This window comes from Peromyscus californicus, unplaced genomic scaffold (genome assembly GCF_007827085.1).
Source record: "Peromyscus californicus insignis strain IS unplaced genomic scaffold, ASM782708v3 Scaffold_1__1_contigs__length_55948999, whole genome shotgun sequence".
Classification (NCBI taxonomy): Eukaryota; Metazoa; Chordata; class Mammalia; order Rodentia; family Cricetidae; genus Peromyscus; species Peromyscus californicus.
This window is the reverse complement of record NW_026294492.1, coordinates 52,916,167-52,939,082: the sequence shown is the minus strand read 5'-3', so window position 1 is coordinate 52,939,082 and position 22,916 is coordinate 52,916,167. Positions and strand designations below refer to the sequence as shown.

Genomic DNA, 22,916 nt, shown 5'->3' with positions numbered 1-22,916 from the left:
ATTCAGGAAGATGGGAACCAATGAAGTTGGCGAACAGTAGTGCTTACAAACAGCACCTCCATTTCTATTCGTGTTCGACTGTAGTTTTCATTATTATTCACTTGTCAACCGATTGAGGGAAGGAGACATTTGTGAGTTTGAGGTCAACTGGAGCTACAGAGTGAGCTTCAGGCCAACTGGGGCTCCAGAGTGAGAGCCTTCCTCAAAATAAACAAACAAAAACAACCCAAATTCCCCCCCCCAAAAAAACAGGTAAACAAACAAAAACCCTTAAAGAAGCTGGGTGGTGGTGGCTCAAGCCTTCAATCCCAGCACTCAGTAGGCAGAGCACGTTGATCTCTGTGAGTTCAAGATCAGCCTGTTCTACAGAACAAGTTCAACATTGGCTACACAAAGAGACCCTGTCTCAAAAAGAAAAAAAACTTAATTAAATAGATATGTTTACTTTTTTTTATATTTTTTGATTCATGGTCTCTCTAAGTACCTGCCTGATATAGGTGCTGGGTCGACCTGAGTTCCCTGTGACAGCAGAGTGTTAGGAGCTGTGCCATCTCTTCCCCCAAAAATCCAAGTACTAAATCTCTGCAGTTTTAAATCAACAGGTTCACTTTTTCAAACATTTAAAAGTTGATACTTTATCACCACAAAGCATTGAAATAATTATGAGGATCATCTCTATGAGAAAAATAAATTCACATGACACACTAGTGATCTTCAAGAATTACATTCAAGAGACTAGTCTTCCTAGAATGAAGAGTTTCTATTTGTCACCTCAATTCCTTACATGTTTAATTTTATTTTTGAGCCCAGGTTTCACTGTGTGGTGCTAGCTGGCCTAGAAGTCATAGACCCATCTGTCTCTGCCCCACAAGGTTTAGGATTAAGGCACATGTCACCATACAAGACCATATTTATGCTCTTTACATAACATCTATCTACACAATATATCAAAGCTGAGTGGTGAATAAGAAAAAAATGAATTCTAGATCTCAAATAAATATACCGTGTTCATAGTATGTTTCTTTTTAACATTGTCTGGACCTTCTCTCCTTGTTTCAATTTCTTTATTGAGGTTTGTTTATGTGTGTTTTGTGCATGCCTGAATGTATGTACCTGCATGACTAGTTCTCCCAGAGGACAGAAGAGGGGTCAGATCCCTTTCAGTCGGAGTTATAGGCATGTGAGACAACCATGCTGTGTGTTGGGAACCAGGCTCAGGTTGTCTGCAAGAGCAGCACAGTCTGGACAGCCCAGCCTTCTCTGCAGGCACTACAGGTTTCTGAAGCTGATGAGCCAGTACCCTTGAATGATGGTTTTATTTAATTTTACTTTTCTAGCAATAAAAAAACATGGCAGCCAAAGAGCACTCACTCAATGAACCCTCAAAAAAGAGCAAAAGTCTATATAAAATTCTTAGTCATGGTCATCATGGCAGTCTTCACGTTCACAAGTAAGATGTTGTAAATAAACCATAAGCTTATGCTTTGAAATTGTCAGATGTTCAGTGTGCTGGATTGTGAAGACGATACTTGACCCCAGCAGGGTCATCTTGGAAGGGAAAGCCATCTTCAGTCACCCATCACCTACTGCTTTCAGTCTCTTTAGCAATTGTTTATAAGATGTGTCAATATAAAACATGCACCTCTAATCCATCCAGGGGCTGTCACTGACTGGCCAACCACTTCTGTAATCAGAGTTAGCATGTGACTCCACCTGCTATTTTCCAAGTTCAGGTACAAATGAGTAGCCCTGGGAAAGGACATTACCTGAGATAGAAATCATATAGTGAGCCAGACTGAACATGCCAGTCAAGTTTTCGTGTGTCTTTAAAGAATCCTCAGTGGAAGGCCTGCAGGCAGGACACAGGATGAAATTCCTCCACCGAACAGTGGAGCACAGTAGTAACACAGCTGGACAGGTATTCTTCATGCCATTGCCACTGCTGCTGGCTGCTGCTTCAGCATCGTCACAGATTCCAAACAGGGTGTCAAAAAGTGGACAGTGGACTGGGGGACAAAGGCCAGGCTGCTATAGACCCATGTGGACTCCAGACAAAGACTGACACTAATGGTCCCAAAAGCTGGGGTGGCAGAGCCTGCACAAGTTTGCCATTTGCTCTTTTGAGATCGGGTCTCTCTTTTAACCCAGGCTTATCTAAACCTCACTGTGGTCTCCCTGCAACAGTGTGCTCAGTACAGAGTAGAGTTGTGTGCCACCCCTAACTTCTATTATTTAATGAGTAAATGTGCAGAATTACTAGAATTCAGGCATGGGGGTGCAGGCCTTTAATCTTAGCACTCTGCAGCAGAGGCAAACTGATCTTTATGATCTTGAGGCTAGCCTGGTCTGCATAGTGAGTTCAAGACCAGGAAGGGCTGCAGAGTGAGACCTTGAAGAAGAAAATGAAATAATCAGAGCAAGATGTAAAAATAAGTATTCTTAATGTGGCTCACTTATTTTCCCTAATGATGCAGAATTCAGAGGAAAAAAAATCTGTCGACTCATATGTCAAGTGTGCAGTAAAATATGTATATTTAGTCATCAGAATATTGAGACTCTCTAGTAAATATGGAATGATTAAGTAAAAATAAACTCCATAGGGTTTAGTTCACTAAATCCTATATTTATTTACATTGATGGGCCTTTTCTATAGAATAATTGTTTAAGAGACCATAGATTTCTGGTACAACTTTTTAAATCAAACTTTCTACAAAAATGAAAATCGTATCATGTTTTCCACTGCTGGCCTGAGGTATTGCTTAGCCCAGAAAATGGCAGGTTTCTTTGTTCTTTCTCAGTTTCATAGCAGAACCTCACTAATGCCCCAGAAAAGAGTCCTACTAAGTGCAGGAATAGTTCAGGAAAGTCTTTGCAGTCCAGCCCCAAGTTCTGCTGCAATGCCAGTCTCTGCAGCTTTCTGGGATTTCTGTGCTTAGGGTGGAAGCCAGGGATGGGAAACACTGTGCTGTGTCTCTTCACAACACTCTGTCCCTAAGGGAGCTGCTCCTGTCACTCAGGCATCAGTAGCCAATCAGGGCCTCCAGATGGACTACCAGTCAGAATAGGGCGGGCACTTCCGGTACGCCATGCTGCAGGCTCGGCGGCTCCGGGACTGAGGGAGACTCTCTTGTTCCGTGTGCTGCGGTGTGACCCGCTGCCGGGAGCTGTGAGGAGAGCGGGGCGAGCTCGGAATCCGCCATGGTGAGCGAGGGGCCGCCGTCCCCGCGGGAAGGGGCCGCGGGAACCGGAGTGGGGTCCCGGGGCTGTGGGAACCGGCGGACGCGGCGCCCCTTGAGGTCCCTGAGGTCCTCGCTGTCCCCGGAACTCCGGAGTCCTGTGGCTTCTGAATGACTTAGAACCGCGGCTAACCTCGCGGCTGCGCAGAACATGGTGGGGTACAATGTGAGGATTTGTCAATATTGTAGACGTCACCATGCAGTGCTCGCGCATGAGCAGTTTTCATCGTCGTCTATGGAAGGCGGATTGGCTAACTCTCTGAGCATTAATCTCTCTACTGTCTTTTAGAAGTTCTGCACTTGGCACTGAACATTCAGGTATAGATCCGTCTGCAGTTAATTCTGTGCATGGCGTCAATTCTGTGTCATTAACTCATTTGCATGTAGATGCCAGGGTGGTCCAGTCACGAGTGTTAGTAAGGCCAGCCTTACTGTGATTCCTGGCCTCATGTGTCACAATTGACTCTATATTAATTATGTCTTTATTTCTAAATTTCCTCTTATGTTCTATTGATCTTTTTATTCTTTCCCAGACATTCCAGTCTTTATTGCAGTTGTATGAAAAGTTTTTAAGTCAGATGATGTCACTGTGTGTATGCTATTTACTCAATATTGTGTTGATAATTTTTTAAATTGTTAGACATCTTATTGGACGTTTGTTGTATCTATAGCACAAATTCTGTATTGAAATAATGTTGAGGCTTCTTGTCCACAGTCGTGGAATTTCTTTCCTTTGTTCCAGTCCCTTGATTCTTTCAACTGTGAAGTTAATAGCTTTGGTTACAGATATTTGTTACATTTCTTTTGTATTTCTGGTTGTTTAATCCATGGTGACACATGAAAGATATGAGGGTATGTGTTTTTTATTTACCAAGTTTATTTATTTCATGTATATGAGTGTTTTCCTAGAATGGATGGCTGTTCATCGCCTATGTGTTTGGTGCCCACAGAAGAAAGCAGGGGACATCATATCCCCTGCAACAGGATGCAGGGATGATTGTGTGCCACCATGTTAGTGCTGGGAACCAAACCCAGGACTTCTGCAAGAGCAACAAGTGTCTTAACTGCTGAGTCATCTCTCCAGTCCTAAACATGACAGATTTTCAAAACTTTATGTGTGTGTGCACATGTACATGCTGAAAAGCCAGTGTTAAGAGAGTTGAGGTTTGCTTAACAATCTGTCTTTGGGGGCTGAGAGATAGATGACTCAGGAGCTATGCTGATTAGGGTTGGTCAGCTTGACACAAGCTAGAGTCAGATTGGCCTGTAGGCAAACTTATGGGGTATTTTCTTCCTTAATGATTGATGGGGCCCATCCCACTGTGGTTGGTGCTACCCTGGGCAGGTGGTCCTGAGTTCTATAAGGGTCAAACTGAGCAAGCCATGCTAGCAGGAGGGCAGTAAGCAGCATTGCTCCAGGTTGACATATGTGGAATGTATAAGCCTATGGTGTATCTGAGTTAGCAAATCTGTTCGTGGCCAGCTCCTCTTTGTGTGTTAGGTAGAGCTGGAGGCTTGTAATTATTGAAGAGAATGTTCTTTGTTAAGGTCTAATAGTGTGCTCTAAGGTTGCCTGGATCCCAGTGTGTAGCTACACAATCCATTGACATTACTGTCCCCCTAAATCCACTCCTCAATTCTTGGATTAAAAGTTTTTGGCACCTCACAGTGCGAAATCTACCCATTTGAGTCACAGAGTGGGATGTCCATTTCAGTAACAGGAAACTTGTTTGTATTTGGAGCATGGTCTGTTCTCCACTGAGGCCCGAATAGAGGGAATAGTTTATTATATACATCACAGAGGAAACAGACTAGGCAATGGCTTGGATTACAAATTGTTTAATATTAAGACAGTGAGCTGCAGGGGTTTCAGAAGAAGAATCTGATGGGACAGGGCGAGTGCCTTTCTCTGTATTTCCCAGTCTGTTAATTCATACCATGTGAATGAAGGAAAACCAAATTGGTGTATGTACGGTTTGTGGATGTTACTTTGAGCCACTGAAATTTCCGATTGGGCAACTGTCTGGTGTTGATAAGTGCAATCCTGGTTGTCTCACTTCAGTCAGGTGAGAATTGAGACACAGGGCATCTGGCTGTGGCTTGTGTGTCAGCGTACAGCAGTCAGCAGCCAACATTTTACACAGAGAAGACCATACAATCAGTTATTTATGACATTCCCTCTACCAGGAAAGGACCTACTCTTTCACAGTCAGTATAGGTAGGTGTTTTTAAGGTTTATTTTTACCTCCTTTGTTGGAATCTCTGTTAGTGTTATATTGCTTTGAAGAGACATCATGACCATGGCAACTGTTATAAAGGAAAGCATTTAATTGGGGCTGGCTTACATTTTCAGAGGTTTAATTCATTGTCATAATGGTGAGGGACATGGTGGCATGCAGGCAGACATGGTCCTGAAGAAGTGCTTGAGAGTTCTACATTTGGATCTGCAGGCATCAAGAAGAGAGAAGGCCACTGGGCCAGGTTTGGGCCCTTGAAACCTCAAAGCCCATCTGCAATGACACATTTCCTCCAACAAGACCACACCACCTAATCCTTCTCAAATAGTGCCACTCCCTGATGACTAAGTACTCAGTCACAGGGCATATGGGGACCATTCTCATTCAAACACCACAATGTCACTTCTGTTCTCCAGTGACTCCCAGTTACTAAGAACTTTATTCGTGATGGTGGCGGCACATGCCTTTAGTTCCAGCACTCCAGAGGCAGTGGCAGGTGGATCTCTATGCTTGAGGCCATTCTGGTTTAAGAGTGAGTTCTAGGACAGCCAGGGATACACTGAGAAACCCTGCCTCAAACATCCCAGAAAAAGAACAGACTTGATTTGATGTTTCTCAAGTGGTTATTCATGTATATATTTTGAGAGCAATGTGCCATGTAGCCCAGGCTTGCCTGATACTATGTCCTTGAGAATTGCCTTGGACATCTAAACCTGCCTCTGCCACCCAGGGCTGAGAATAAAGATATGCAGGTCAGAAGGAAAAAGACAAGGAATGAGTGTCCTCATGGAGCCCAGGCTTTTATTAGGGATTTCTGATGCAGAGGAAGCAGTGTAGGAATCTGCATCCATTTCCTACCTGCAGGCTGGTGTAGCATGAATCTTAAAGAGTCTTATTAATAAGAACGAACCTGGGGCCAGTTATTGGGGTGAATGCTGGAAGGTCAGAGAGACAGAACAAGCCACAGCTACCTCACCTCGCCACTTCCTCAGCTGGTCCTGTTTCCTCAGACTGGAAGCTTCTGTGTCCTCATCCCAATGGCTCTCAGCTAAACTGCTGCTTGAAATCCTGAAGCTTAACCAGCTAAAAGCTTAACCAGCCAGATGCTTCTAGTTTCTGGTCCTCACACCTTATATACCTTTCTGCCTCCTACCACCACTCCCTGGGATTAAAGGCCTGAGTCACCATGCTTGGCTGTATCCTTGAACAGATGGATTTCTGCCTCTGGAATGCTAGGATTAAAGGCGTGTGCTACCACTGCCTATCCTAAGTATCTAGTGGCGTTTCTGTTCTCTGACCCCAGATAAGTTTATTAGGGTACACAATATTTTGGGGAATACAATACCACCACATTTCCCCTTTTTTGTCTAAAATTAAAAAAAGCTTATAACTAATACAAGAAAAATTATCCAATAAGTATATACAATATATGCAGTCAAGAATTACATTAACGATGTCTAGTCCATTAATATTTGACAGATTCAGACAAAAAACTGCATTATATATATTAACAATGTCCAGTCCAGTAACATTTGATAAACTCAGACAAAAATTTTATTACTTATCCTATTTAAAACAAGTAATTCCTTTTTTTTTTTTTTTTTTTGGTTTTTCGAGACAGGGTTTCTCTGTGTAGCTTTGCGCCTCTCCTGGAACTCACTTGGTAGCCCAGGCTGGCCTCGAACTCACAGAGATCCGCCTGGCTCTGCCTCCCGAGTGCTGGGATTAAAGGCGTGCGCCACCACCGCCCGGCAAGTAATTCCTTTTTAAAAGTATTTTTTCTTTTCATAATAGATTCAGTAATCTACCATTTTTCATTTTTATATCTTCCTCATTTTCTTTTTAGTGTAGATTCAGTGATCTACCCATTTATCCTATTATTTCTTTATCTTTTTTCTTAGAGTAGATTCGATTTACTTCATACGTATATTCTCTTTTTTCTTTTTCTTTCTTTCTTTTTTTTTAAACAAAACCTCTGAATCTAATCTCCTTGTTCAGCTTTTTTCCTGACCATTAACAATTAACAACTTGTAGCCAACCATAAACAATGACAATATCCAAAACTCATTAAATGACCAAAAACCTCCCATCCCACCTCTTGGGAATGTGGGTGTCGTTTTCTTAAAATTACTTCCTCTTTCTAGGGGTGAAGACATCTTTAGGGGATCCTGAAAAGAAAATTTTTGGGTTAATTGTCAAGTCCTGTATCATTTGTCCAGTCTCTGCATAATAGGAAAGTTCAGGGCTTGTTTCAAGTCCTTGTTCGAGTAGTCTGTCAGACTGGATCATTTCAGCTAGTCATCTCAAAATTGTTCTGACCAGTTTGTAGTCCAAAGTCGATCTTTCCTTGGTGTTAATCAGCTTAATGGCTTTACCATAGTCCATGTAGAATCATCTTTGTGGAGTCCTGTCTTCCTTTTGAAGATTTCAAAGTCGCTGTTAGGCGTGGTCATGGTTCCCTATAGGTTTTTTTTTTTTTTTTTTTGGTGCCTCCTCTGTGGTTTGGAGTAGTCACAGTCTGATAAATGTCTGTCTCTCGGAACCACGAATGTTCTTCCCTAGAAGAGAAAATCTTCACAGCAATTTCTCCCCATCATTTGTCTGGCCAAACTTTTCCAAACTGACCTTTGTGGTTGCTTTCTTGCAACACAATGGTCCTGGCAATTCTTCTCTGAACAAGCAGTAGTAAACCCTTTGTCCCAGGTAGCAGCATCACCGCAGTCACCAACATGATGAGAAAGAGCCAGCAATTCGGAGCAGCAGCCGCTGCCTGCATAGTTCCACCGCCACTGTTTGTGGGCAGGTCCCGGGGCCGAAACTTCTCCCTAGCAAGCCTCCTAGGCTGGCCTCAAACTTGGGATCCTCCTGCCTCCGCCTCCTTCAGTAAATCCAACCAATGTGCCACCACAACTGGCAACGTGTAGCTTGGCCACAGGCAAGTAGCTTTTTTGTGAATTTGTAACACGAACGTTGGGCGCTGGTGTAGTTACAGCAGAGAAAGGGATGAGGTTGCAAGGATTCCTGTTTTTTCTGCAGTTGAAATTGCCAGTGAGCAGTTAGGAAATCAGTTTTAGGTGATTGATAAATGTCCTGATCAATGTTTATTTGGGTTCCACAGACAACCGCCACCGGGGCAACCAAGATTTTGGATAAAGAAGTGAATTTCCTTCTAGAAACCAAATTGCCATAGTTCAGTAGTTCAACCAGAACAGAGAGCTGGATTAATTGCTGTGGTCCTGCTTAATTGGCCTGTTATTTTGCTGGTTGAAAATGTATAGCCCAAGAGAAAGGGTTTGGGTGATCCTTGGTGTGCTCCAACATAAATTGTTCGTCCCCTAGCATGGGGCTGTAAAACCTGTTTCAGTGTTCTCAAATAATTTCTCGAGACTATAATTCCATCATTTGGCCTTTCCCCGCTCCCAGCCCCCGCTAAACCATTCCTTGCCTTCAAATTCATGGCCTCCTTTTGTTTTGTTGTTCCTATTTAAATTTGACCTATAGCTTTTTTAAAAACTTATTTAACTTTTTAAAAAACTTTTTAAACTTTATTTGTGTGCATTGGCATCAGGGCCCCTGGAACTGGAGTTACAGACAGCTATGAGCTGCCATGTGGGTGCTGGGACTTGAACCCAGGTCCACTGGAAGAGCAACCAGTGCTCTCACCTGCTTAACCGTCTCTCCAGCCCCCTGACTTATAGTTTTTTTAAAAACACCCTTTTCTTCAAACTCATTAAGAGGCACTCTGTCCTATCTTTGAATGAGAAACTGCAATGGGAAGGAGTCTACCTGCTTAGTTTTTGGTTGTGAGCCTAGCCTTTCAAGGCTGGGTCATCTCACCAGCCCACTGTACCTGTTTATTATTGCTTGATTCCACAATACCAAGGTAGGCCCCTAGTACATAGAATTAATTACTGCATCTTTTTCATTAGTATGGCTTAAGTTGAATCTCCCTGCTTTGTAGGGGTGGTTTCTAGGTGGAGACATTCACCTGCCTCCATTTAATTTTAGACCTTCATGCAGGCCAGAGGTTCTGTTCTCTTGACCACAGGGCTTTTTCTAGTAGCAGGCCTTAGTTACTACTTTTAACTTTGCTCCCTTCTAAAGCCCGTAGACTCCCTTAGCTCAGACATCAGAGCTCCCACACACGTTTGGCATCTTTGACCTCTGGTAAGGATGAAACTGCTGAGAGTTCCAGTGACACTTCTGGCTTTTTGTCAAGAAAGCAACTGATTCCTTTTGTTTGAGGACTTTTTACCCTCACCAGTTTAGCCAGTTCTTATCTCACCCTCTCTGAAGAATTAACCTTACCAGTATTGGAGCAACAATTGATCTGGCTTCTTTCAACTGTATTTGGGGTGTCACGTGGCAGTATTGGGGTACCCCACCAGGGATCTTCCCTCAAAGATCCCAACTGTCAGATATAGAGAGGAAAGGAGGTCTATGGCTGGTGTCTTGAAGGATTAAAATGTCAAAAGTCCATTAGACTGTCTTGATAGGCTTTCAGGAGCCCTTCCATTAGACTCCTGGTTTTCCTTTGGCCTCTAAGGTTATTCTCCAGAGCAATGAACCCACATCCTTTGAAAGTTCTTGCATGAGCTAAAAGTTAGCATGATGCCCTTCTTATGCGGCTTCTAGATAGGAGAGAAGAGATTTTTACCATCATTTCATGTTGATGTTAAAACAATAATGGCTGGTCTCCCTTGGCTATAGGCACATGCTTCAATGAGCCAAAGTCTGATGTCTTACATCTGGACAACATCTTTTTATCAAGAAGAAAATATTAGTGAAATATATTTGTCTAATTAACATCTCCTGTAGACTTACACTTAGTATCTGTGGTGTGTGATTCCTTGGGTTGTTACCAAGTCTTTTAGTCTTATTTAAACTTTCCTGCTGAGTGCTGAAGACTGTGCAGGTGGCCAAAGTAATTTTTCTTCTCTTTGTCAAGGACAGTTGTGCAACTGATCTCATGTGGGCTTGAGAAGACCTTCAGGCTCCTGTAGCCCTTTTACTAATTGTCCATCAATGTGAGAATGAGTCAAAGCCTTGCTTGACAAACTTGTTTACTTTGAAACCTGGATTGACCCTCCTTTTGGTAGACTTGACAGTGTTTTGAATTCATTGAGTGGGGTTTCCCTGCTCTCCACATTTATAATCTATCAATCTCTTATGTTTCTCAATATATCTGTGTCATATTCTCAATCTAAATAGAGGTTGAACATGAAATGACTCAGACTAAAGTCCCCTTTTAGAGATGGTTTTGTATACATCGGGCTGCCTGTGTTAGAAAAAGTACAGTATAGTTTATCATATGCAATGTGGGATTAAGTACTCATAGTTTAGAGACTATAGGACACCAAAAACTATTCGGAGAATTTCCACAGAGCTACACCTGGTTTGACTCCACCTAGATTTAATTTGCCTTTTGTGATTGCTACCTTTTGTTTCTCAGTATCTTCTATGTAAATCTTCTCTGAGAGTCTTTCTGAAAGTGCAAAGCCTATGCAAATTTGGTTGAAGAACCTGGAACACCACAGGTATTTTTTGGCTGAGAATTTGCATTTAGCATTGTTCTTTTGGGAAGCTTACATGAAAGGTATCAGGGTGCGAAGATTAACTTGCTAAAAGGTGTAAATTGGAGGGCACTTTGGTAATCTATAGTGGTTCAGTCTGGAGAGACGACCCCCTTCTCCTCCCTCCCCCGCCCCCCGCAGATGGAAAAGGCCACAGTCATCCTTGAGGTGCCTCTGTCTATTGATTGTAGCGACCTTCTTGTACACCCACACCTGATATACAACAGAAAACATATAAAATAACTGAGAAAAGCAATATTAGAATGTTCTTTTTTCATAGCTTGTTTATTTCAAAGCAAACAGAATTAAAGTAAAAGCATGGGTTCCCAGGGCATGCTTGGGGAGATACAAGAATGGACATCAAAGTGAACCAGAAGAGTCCCCCCCCAAAAAAAGGTATGGATGTTCCAAGATGAGGTTGGGAGAATGAGGTAAGGCCTTAAGACCCAGGGTAGCCTGTGTCTGCAGCCTCTAGCTGTCCTCGGTGCTCACTGACAGCTGCTTGTCTAGTGTTGGGGTGCATCATGGAGAGCAGGTCAGTTGAAGAAAGAAGGCACTCCCAAGATCAAATTTTAAGGCCTATGTGGCTACAGGAAGGTCCAGTCTCTTCTGATAGATTGAACCCCACAGTCGAACAAAGGTATATTTATTGAAAGTTGCACAAAGTAGTTCCTCATACCAAGGTCCCTAATGTAATTTACATTTCTTACTGAAGGAGAGCATTACATGCCCCCATGACTCTAGTCCTTTATTATGTATCATGTGCAATACACAATCCAAGAGCTTCAAGTGTGCCTGAGGTGTCTTGTGACCAAAATTATGGGATGACTGCAAAGCCCTTTCAGCAAAACAATCACTATTTTCTACAAGGATTCTTCAAGGTCATAGGATTAAATGAAGCTGTGGTATCTGCAAGGCGTTCCATAACATCCATTCCAGATACATCAGGAAACTTAACTGAAAAGGTTTCCTTAATTTCTTGTTGTAAATTATAAGACACTTGAAAACCATTAGTGTGACTCAACAAATGCAATTTAACTTTTCCCAATCATACTTGCTTTCATTAAACTTTAAAGGTGTAATAGAATAAGTTGTAACATTTTTTTTTTTTTTTGGTTTTTTGAGACAGGGTTTCTCTGTGTAGCTTTGCGCCTTTCCTGGAACTCACTTGGTAGTCCAGGCTGGCCTCGAACTCACAGAGATCCGCCTGGCTCTGCCTCCCGAGTGCTGGGATTAAAGGCGTGCGCCACCACCGCCCGGCAAGTTGTAACATTTTAATCACATTTTAATGTGACTTGTTCCTTTAAAGTCTCTAACTGATGTTCTAAAAGTAATACAGCTTGCCTCAAGTCAGCCATTTCCTTTTTTATTAAAAAAATTTATTTTTATTTAAAAATTTTTTCATTTTACATACCAACCACAGTTGGTATGTAAAGGTATGTAGATGTATCCAACCTAATTTTTTGAAGTTCTATTTTATATCCTAAACAATTAATAGAATCTCCTCTTTGTACCTTTTCTGAAGCAATTTGTAATCCCCAGCAAGGTAAAATTTTCTTTACTTTTTCAAACATTCTTTCTAAAGTATCTGCATTTGAATCAGCTAATAAAATGTCATCCATATAATGATAAATTATAGATTTAGGAAATTTTTTACGTACCACTTCTAATGGCTGTTTTACAAAATATTGGCACAAAGTTGGGCTATTCAACATTCCCTGTGGGAGAACCCTCCATTGAAATCTTTTAACCGGTTGAGAATTATTGTAAGTAGGCACTGTGAAAGCAAATCTTTCTCTGTCTTTTTCTTGTAAGGGTATTGAAAAGAAACAGTCTTTTAAATCAATAACTATGAGAGGCCATCCTTTTGGTAACAGAGTAGGCAAAGGAATTCCAGATTGTAAAGAGCCCATTGGCTGAATTACTTTGTTAATTGCTCTAAGGTCTGTTACCATTCTCCATTTACCCAGATTTTTTTTTTATAACAAATACAGGAGAATTCCAAGGGCTGGTTGATTCTTCAATATGATAAGCATTTAACTGTTCTTCTACCAGCTCTTGTAAAGCCTGGAGTTTCTCTGTTGTTAAAGGCCATTGCTGAACCCATACAGGCTTGTCTGTTGACCATTTTAAAGGTAGAGCTGTTAGTGTTTTTGGAAGATTATCAGTTGTTGTGCCCTGTTCTTGTATGACATGGATGGCTGGTGAGAACTCATTAGAATAATATCTTTTAATATTTCTCTCAGAAACATGTACTAATTTATGATTTGTTTCTGAGATTGGAGGGATGTGAATCTGAGTATTCCATTGTTGTAACAAGTCTCGACCCCACAGGTTCATAGCTATGTTAGCCATATATGGTTTTAATTTTCCTTTCTGTCCTTCTGGACCTATACATTCAAGCCATCTTGCACTTTGTTTCACTCGAGATAATGTCCCAATTCCTAAGAGTTGAATGTTTACCTCCTGAAGAGTCCAAGTTGGATGCCAAAATTCTGGTGCAGTTATGGTAATGTCAGCACCTGTGTCTACCAGACCAGACAACAAAACACCATTTATTTTTTATTTTTTATTTTTTATTTTTATTTATTTATTTTTTTTTTGTTTTTCGAGACAGGGTTTCTCTGTGTAGCTTTGCGCCTTTCCTGGAACTCGCTTTGGAGACCAGACTGGCCTCGAACTCACAGAGATCCGCCTGGCTTTGCCTCCCGAGTGCTGGGATTAAAGGCGTGCGCCACCACCGCCCGGCAACACCATTTATTTTTATTGTTAGTTTTGGTCTTTGTTCATTAATAGAAGTTTGCCAAAAAATTTTCTTTATGTTTTTTCCTGTATTTCCTATTTTCTCTGTTTCATCATCTCGACTAACATGATTTATTCCAATAGACATTTGGTTATTTATTTGCTTTGAGTAGGGGTTTCCTCTACAACTGCAGGAAAGGTTTGAACTGGATTTACTGTGGGGGTCTGCCTGAGGCCCCTCTGGGAGTTTCCCGAAGCTTGAGGCAGAGGGTTACCCTGTCTGTCCCTTGTTGATCTACATTCGTTGGTCCAGTGTTTTCCCTTACCACACCTTCTGCATACTCCAGAAGGAAGGGGCATTCTGTTGCCAGTGTTCCTTGAAGAAACATTATTTCTAGGAATGACCTGTTTACAATCCCTTTTCAAATGTCCTTGCTTTCCACATCCAAAACATCTAACATTGCTCAAACCTTTTGAAATTGCTTTTCCTACCCACATATCATCATGGTCATAAGCCTCTACATTAACTGTATCTCTAATCCAATCTTCCAAAGGTGCAGATCTTGCCTTTAACGGCCTGATTATTGTTTTGCACGCTGCATTTGCATTCTCAAAGGCTAAAGATTCAATTATTATCTGACTAGCCTCTGAATTCGGGACCATTTTTTGTACTGCTGAAGTCAATCTTTGTAAGAAATCTGTGAAAGATTCTTTGGGGCCCTGTATAACCTTTGTAAATGACTCAGGTTTTTTTCCTGGTTCTTCAACTCTGTCCCATGCATTCAAAGCTGCCGTTCGACATAGATCTAGGGTTTGGACATCATATGAACATTGTGTTTGTACTGAAGCATATTGGCCTTCTCCAATAAGCTGATCCTGGCAGACTTGTATTCCGCTATCCCTCCATTGTCTTTCTATATTTTTAGCCTCATTATTGAACCACATTTTCCACTGGAGATTTTGTCCGGGTTCAAGAACAGCCTGTGCCAATTCCCGCCAGTCCTTTGGTAGAATCCTATTACAAGTTGACCAGGTGTTTAACATTTGCTTTACATATGGGGAGTGCATGCCATAAGATGCTATTGCCTCCTTAAATCTTCGTAAGTCTAACATTTCAACTGGAACCCAAGTATTTTGTTCATTCTCTTCATCAGGTAGCTGCTGTACGGCTACTGGATAAATTAAGGGTGATTGTGTGAAAACTGGCTTTCTTTCTGTAACCTTATGATCCAATTTTGAAACAACTTCACTATTTATTTCTTCTGTCTGAATTTGAATTTCTCTATAATTCATTTTTACCTGTTTAACAAGTTTTTCTAAGACTGTTATCCTGGCACTTAAGTTGACGATCTTTTTAAATAGTAAAATGAGGATAAGAAAAGTAATAAACTGAATAATTCGATCAATATTAATCTTTTCATATAGTTGTTCCATTGTCAGAGTGCCTAAAATTTCAAACAAAGCCCAATTTTCTTCCAATGTACGCATAAAGCCCATTTTTTTTAATGTAGAAAAAAATTCTCTTTTAAATAGATATGTTAATTGACTTACCAAGTCTGGGTAGAACAGTAGAATCCCAGGGAATTTCACAGCCACCTGGTGTTCGAGGTGTGAATCCAGCGAGAGAGAGAGAGAGAGAGAGAGAGAGAGAGAGAGAGAGAGAGAGAGCAAGAAAGTGTAGCCACTTGAGCCGAGTCAAGCCTTGGCTTTACAGGCAGGGGCCCTGTTCGGCAGGGCAGGCCTGAGTTGTTTGTAGCAGTTGCAAGTAGCTCCAGCTGCGGGTCAGTCATGCCTGGGCCCGAGCTAGGCACCCGGGCCACCCAGGCCGGAAACCAGACCTACCGCTAAGCCAAGTGGTTTTTAATGAATCTTGTCACGTTGGGCGCCAAATGTAGATGTATCCAACCTTCTTATTAAATAAGAAACACACAACCAATGCAAAGAAGAAAGCCAAGAGGTCAGAGCTAAGAGCTAAAACCTTACCCTTCCTCCTGCGGTGGTCCTACCTCTCCAAACCAGAGCTACCCCTGTGTTAAAGTCTTTATATAGAGTTCCTGTCCTGCCTTCTCATTGGTTATAAACCCAACCACATGACCGCCTCCTCACGGCCTGTCTGTATAGGCCTCCAGGTTTTCCATGATTGGTATTAAGATTAAAGGCATGTGTATCCAATAATGGCTGTATCCCTGAACACACAGAGACTTACCCAGCTCTGCCTACCAAGTGCTGGAATTACAAGCGTACGCCACCACTGCCCTGCTTTCCTATGGCTTGCTAATAGCTCTGACCCCCGGGCAACTTTATTTATTAACATACAAATAACATTTTAATACAAATAAAATATCACCATAGTGTAATAGAATAAGTTGTAACATTTTAATCACATTTTAATGTGATTTGTTCCTTTAAAGTCTCTAACTGATGTTCTAAAAGTAATACAGCTTGCCTCAAGTCAGCCATTTCCTTTTTTATTAAAAAAATGTATTTTTTATTTAAAATTTTTTTCATTTTACATACCAACCACAGTTCCCCCTTCCTTCTCCTTTCCTAGTCCCCCTCCCCTCCCCTCCACCCTACCTCCCATCTACTCCTCATAGGGGGTAAGGCCTCCCTTGGGTAGTCAACACAGGCTGACATACCAAGAGTGGGCAGGACCAAGCCCCTCCCCCTGGATCCTGGCTAAGCAGGGCATCCCACCATAGAGAATGGGCTCTAAAAGCCCAGTTCATGTACCCAGGATAAGCCTGGTCCCTCTGCCAGGGGCCCCACAAACAGATCAAACCACACAACTGTCACCCACATTCAGAGGGTCTAGTTCAGTCCCATGCAGTCTCCCCAGCTTTCAGTCCAGAGTCCATGAGCTCCCACTAGCTTGGATCAGCTTTCTTTGTGGGTTTCCTCTTCATGGTCTTGACCCCCCTTGCTGAATGTAGTCTGTTCTCTCTCTCTTCAACTGGACTCCAGGAGCTTGGCCCAGTGCTTGGCTGTGGGTCTCTGCATCTGCTTCCGTCAGTCATTGGATGTAGGTTTTATGATGATAATTAGGGTAGTCACCAGTCTGACTACAGGGGAAAGGTAGTTCAGACACCCTTTCCACTATTGCTAGGAGTCTTAGCTGGGGTCATCCTTGTGGGTTCCTGGGGATTTCCCTAGCACCAGATTCCTCTTTAACCCCATCATAGCTCCCTCTGTCAAGATATCTCTTTGATTGCTCTTCCTCTTAGTCTCTCTCCCAACTTGGCCTTTTTTTTCTTTTTCTTTTATTTATTATTAATTTTTCCATTCATTTTACATATCAACCACAGATCCCCTTCTCTGCCCTCCTACTACCCCCCTAGCCTTCTGCCCCAATCCACTCCCCATTCCTACCCTTTCCAAGTCAAGGCCTCGCATGGGGAGTCAGCAGAGCCTGGTACGTTCAGTTGAGGTGGGTCCAAGCCCCTCCCCCTGCACCAAGACTTTGTAAGGTGTCTCACCTTAGGCACTGGGCTCCAAAAAGCCTGCTCATGCACCAGGGATGGATCCTGATCCTACAGCCAGGGGGCCTCTTAAACAGTTCAAGCTATGCAGAGTGCTTAGTCCAGTCCCATGGGGGCTCTATAGCTGTTGGTCCACAGTTCATGAGTTCCTACTAGTTTGGTTTGATTGTCTCTGTAGATTTCCCCATCATGATCTTGATGCCCCTTGCTCATAGAATCCCTCTTCTCGCTCATCGACTAGACTACTGGAGCTCAGCCTGGTGCTTGCCTGTGGATCTCTGCATCTCCTTCCATCAGTTACTGGGTGCAGGCTCTATGATGACAGGGTATTCACTAATATGATTACCAGAGTAGGCCAGGTCAGGCACCCTCTGCACTATTGGTAGCAGTCTAAGGTGGGCTCATCCTTGTGGATTCCTGGGAACTTCCTTAGCACCCTGTTTCTCCCTATGCCCATGCTGCCTCCATCTATCATGGTATCTCTTTCCTTGCTCTCCCACTCTGTCCCTGTTCCAGCTTGAACATCACATTCCCTTATGTTCTCATCCCCCATCTCTTACTCTCCATTGGCTCCTTTCACCCCCAGTTTGCTCATGGAGATCTCATCTATTTCCCCTTCCCAGGGCAATCCATTCATCCCTCTTAGGGTCCTCCTTGTTTCCTAGCTTCTCTGGAGCTGTGGGTTGTAGTCTGATTATCCTTTGCTTTACATCTAGTATCCACTTATGAGTGAGAATATACCATATTTGTCCTTCTGAGTGTGGGTTACCTCACTCAGGATGATATTTTCTAATTCCATCCATTTGCCTGCAAATTTCATGATGTCATTGTTTTTTACTGCTGAATAGTACTCCATTGTGTGTGTGTGTGTGTGTGTGTGTGTGTGTGTGTGTGATATATACACACACACTCCCTTATGTTCTCATCCCCCATATACATATATATGTATATATATACACACACACACTATATATATATATAATATATATATATTATATATATATTATATATATATATTCTTCATTCATTCTTTGGTTGAGGGGCATCTAGGTTGTTTCCAGGTTCTGATTATTATAAATAATGCTGCTATGAACATAGCTGAGCATGTGTCCTTGTGGTATGATTGAGCATTCCTTGAGTATATGCCCAAGAGTGCTATCATTGGGTCTTGAGGTAGATTGATTCCCAATTTTCTCAGAAACCACCATACTGATTTCCAAAGTGGCTGTACAAGTTTGCACTCCCACCAATAGTGGAGGAATGTTCCCCTTGCTCCACATCCTCTGCAACATAAACTGTCATCAGTGTTCATGATCATAGCCATTCTGATAGTCGTTTTGGTTTGCATTTCCCTGATGACTAAGGATGTTGCCAACTCGTCCTTCTTGATCCCTCATGTCCCCATCTCCCTCCCCTCCCCTCTACTCCTCTCCTAGTTTACCCAGGAGGACTTAGCCATTTCCCCTTCCTGGAGTGATCCATGTGTGACCCTCTTAGGGTCCTCCTCTTTACCTAGCTTCTCTGAGGTTGTGGATTATAGCCTGGTTATCCTTTGCTTCGCATCTAATATCCACTTATGAGTGAGTACATACCATGTTTGCCTTTCTGGGTCTGGGTTACCTTACTCAGGATGATTTTTTTCTAGTTCCATCCATTTGCCTGCAAATCTCATGTTGTCATTGTTTTTTTACTACTGTATAAAAATACTCCATTGTGTAAATGTACCACATTTTTAAAAAAAATCTGTTCTTTTGTTGAGGGGCATTTAGGTTGTTTCTAGGTTCTGGATATTACGAATAATGCTGCTATGAACATAGCTGAGCAAATGTCCTTGTGGTACAGTTGAACGTCTTTTGGGCATGTGCCTAAGAGTGGTATAGCTGGGTCTTGAGGAAGATTGATTCCCAGTTTTCTCAGAAACCACCATACTGATTTCCAAAGTGGCTGTATAAGTTTGCACTCCCACCAACAGTGGAGGAGTGTTCCCTTTGCTCTACATACTCTCAAATATAAACTGTCATCAGTGTTTTTGATCTTAGCCATTCTGACAGGTGTCAGATGGTATCTCAGTCATTTTGATTTGCATTTCCCTGATGACTAAGGATGTTGAGCAATTCCTTAAATATTTTTCAGCCATTTGAGATTCTTCTGTTGAGAATTCTCTATTTAACTCTGTAGCCCATATTTTAATTGATTGTTTGTTATTTTGATGTCTAGTTTCTTGAGTTCTTTATATATTTTGGAGATCAGCCCTCTGTTTGTTGTGGGGTTGGTGAAGATCTTTCCCCATTCTGTAGACTGATGTTTTGTTTTATTACTGTGTCTTTTGCCTTACAGAAGCTTCTCAGTTTCAGGAAGTCCCATTTATTAATTGTTGCTCTTAGTGTCTGTGCTACTGGTGTTATATTTAGGAAGTGGTCTCCTGTGCCAATGTGTTCAAGACTACTTCCTACTTTCTCTTCTGTCAGGTTCAGTGTAATTGGATTTATGTTGAGATCTTTGATCCACTTGGATTTGAGTTTTGTGCATGGCCATGGAAATGGATCTATTTGCAATCTTCTACATGTTGACATCCAGTTATGCCAGCACCATTTGCTGAAGATGCTTTCTTTTTTTCATTGTACAATTTTGGCTTCTTTCTCAAAAATTAGGTGTTCATAGGTACGTGGATTAATGTCAGGGTCTTCAATTCGATTCCATTGGTCCACATGTCGGTTTTTTATGCCAATACCAAGCTGTTTTTAACTACTATAGCTCTATAGTCGAGCTTGAGGTCAGGGATGGTGATCCCTCCAGAAGTTGCCTTGTACAGAATTGTTTTAGCTATCCTAGGTTTTCTGTTTTTCCATATGAAGCTGAGTATTGTTCTTATGAGGTCTATGAAAAATTGTGTTGGGATTTTGATGGGGATTGCATTGAATCTGTAGATTGCTTCTGGTAAGATTGCCATTTTTACCGTGTTAATCCTACCTATCCAAGAGCATGGGAGATCTTTCCACTTTCTGATATCTTCTTCAATTTCTTTCTTCAAAGACCTAAAGTTCTTGTCATACAGGTCTTTCACTTGCTTAATTAGAGTTACCCCATGTTATTTTACATAATTTGTGGCTATTGTAAAGGGTGAGGTTTCTCTGATTTTTTTCTCAGCCCATTTATCATTTGTATGCAGGAGAGCTACTGATTTTTTTGAGTTAATCTTGTATCCTGCCACATTTCTGAAGGTGTAGGGGTTCCCTGGTAGAATTTTTCTGATCACTTATGTATACTATCATATCATCTGCCAATATCGAAAGTTTGACTTTTTCCTTTCCACTTTGTATCCCCTTTATCCCCTTTATCTCCTTTTGTTGTCCTCCTATTGCTCTAGCTAGAACTAGGTTCTGGTGGTGCACTAGGAACACTGGCGCTTACCCAACTCTTTCTCCAATAGATGCAGGAGGTGTCTGTGTCTGAGGCAGCTGCTCTTGGTGCTTGCTGTGTCTGTGTCTCAGGGGGCTACTCTTGGTCCAGTCGGAGCTCTTGGTCTAATTGGAGCTGGCAGATTCTGTGTCTCAGGAAGCCACTGAGGTCTCAGGGGGATGGGTGGGTTTAGGGTAGGGAGTGGGTCTTGTAGATTACAGGGTTCAATGAGACGTGTTGGTGGGATAGCCTGCAACTGGGGAAGCCATGGGTGGGGGTGGGGGCACACTTACCTCTTGGTTCAGTCAGAGCTGGTGGATTCTCTAATAATGTTTCTTTTACAAATGTAGGTGCCTTTGTATTTGGGGCATATATGTTCTGAATTGAGACTTCATCTTGATGGCTTTTTCCTGGGATGAATATGAAATTTCCTTCTCCATCTTTTTTGATTAATTTTAGTTTGAAGTCTATTTTGTTAGATATTAGAATAGTTACACCAGCTTGTTTCTTAGGTCCATTTAATTGGAAAATCTTTTCCTAACCCTTTACTTTGAGGTGATGTCTATCTTTGAGGTTGAGACGTGTTTCTTGTATGTAGATCCTGTTTTCGTACCCATTCTGTTAGCCTGTGTCTTTTTATAGGCGAGTTAAGTCCATTGACATTTAGAGATATTAATCACCAGTGATTATTAATTCTTGTTATTTTTGGTTTTGTTGTTGTTGGTAGTGTGTGTGCTGATTTCCTTTCTTAGAGATATGCTGGTGTGGGGTTATCTATTGCTGGTGTTTTCGTGTGTACTGCTAACTTCCTTGAGTTGGAGTTTTTCTTACATTACTTTCTATAGGCCTGGATTGTGGATATATATTGTTTAAATCTGGTTTTGTCTTGGAATATCTTGTTCTCTCCATCTATGGTGATTGAAAGCTTTGCTTGATATAGTAGTCTGGGCTGGCGTCTGTGGTTTCTTAGTGTCTGCATTACATCTGTCCACGTAAATTGTTTGATCCACACTGTTAATAATTGGCCAGTTACATTAATGTGTTACTTGGGATCTATGAAATAGCATCTTTTAAAGATTTTTATAAAAATAATCCAGTGTATTGCCTAAAGTTACCTCTTAAAATCCTATAGAGATTGTCTTTAATGCTTTTATAGATGGCATATGTAAAAAGGACCATGGAAATAGAAGCTGGTTATAGAATTGCTCAATTGTTATTACTCCCATATTTAAAAGGCAAAGCAGCTCCAGTGAGTAGGACAGGAGGTTTTGGAAATACTGGGGAAAAAGGTATTTTGGCAAATGACCATTAATGATGAATGGCCTAAATTAAACAAAATTAAATGGGATTGAGATTGAAGGATTATTGGATTCTGATACTGATGTATCTATAATTTCACAAGAATCCTGGGATCCCAATGGGCCTTTACAAGAAGTCTCCACTCAATTTGTAGGCATGACATAGTTGGCATAACTTTATCTCAAGTAAAACAAGAATGTAGAATGGATTAAATGTATAGTACTGGAGGGACAGGAAGGGATATCAAAGCCTGATGTGGCTGATATAGCCATGAATTTATGGGGGAGAGATTTGTTACAACAATGGGGGAGCTCAAATTAATATTACTACAATTTCAGAAACAGCTCATAAATTGATGTTTAAATTGAGTTATATATGGATGATATTTAATTGGCTGCTTCAGATACAGATATCTTAGAAAAATGTTTAATATGGTACAGAAAACTTTACCCTATAGAGAATTACAAATTTTTTTTCCTGAAAAGTACAAAGACTAGATTCTCATAGGTATTTAGGCTAGAAATTCAGTAAACAGAGAATTCAGCCGCAAAAGGTGCAGATTAGGAGAGATTGACTGCAAACTCTTAATTTTCAAAAATTATTGGTTGATATTAATTAACTGGTTGAGGACTATAATTGGATTGTGTACCCCAGAATTAACTAATTTGTTTCAAATTTTGCAAGATGACTCAGATTTAAACAGTCCAAGACAGTTAACAGCTGAGGCTGAAAGAGAATTAGAACAAAAATTACAAAATGCCTATGTGGATAGATTAAACCTCACAAAGAGGTGTGTTTTAGTAATTTTACCTTCAAATCATTCCAGTACTGGACTCATTATGCAGAGAGAGGATTATATTTTAGAGTGGATTTTCTTAGCTCACAAACAGTAAAAAAAATTAAAAACTTATGTAGAAAAAGTTTCTGAACTTTTAATCATAAAGGAAAAGT

The 22,916-nt window shown here is 41.4% G+C and overlaps 1 protein-coding gene across 3 annotated transcripts in view; it reads left to right on the top strand.

The window, feature by feature from the left end:
• The first annotated feature begins 2,438 nt into the window (after positions 1–2,438).
• Positions 2,439–22,916, top strand: part of LOC128115869 (zinc finger protein 431-like) — a 40,756-nt gene continuing 20,278 nt past the window's right edge. Inside the window, exon 1 of one of the 3 annotated variants that reach the window (XR_008220312.1) lies at positions 2,439–3,201. Coding sequence is in view for 1 of the 3 variants with exons in the window: in XM_052747001.1 (XP_052602961.1) it covers positions 3,199–3,201 (3 nt within the window). In the remaining 2 variants the exon portion in view is untranslated. The other 2 variants (XM_052747001.1, XM_052747002.1) reach the window with 2 other exon arrangements.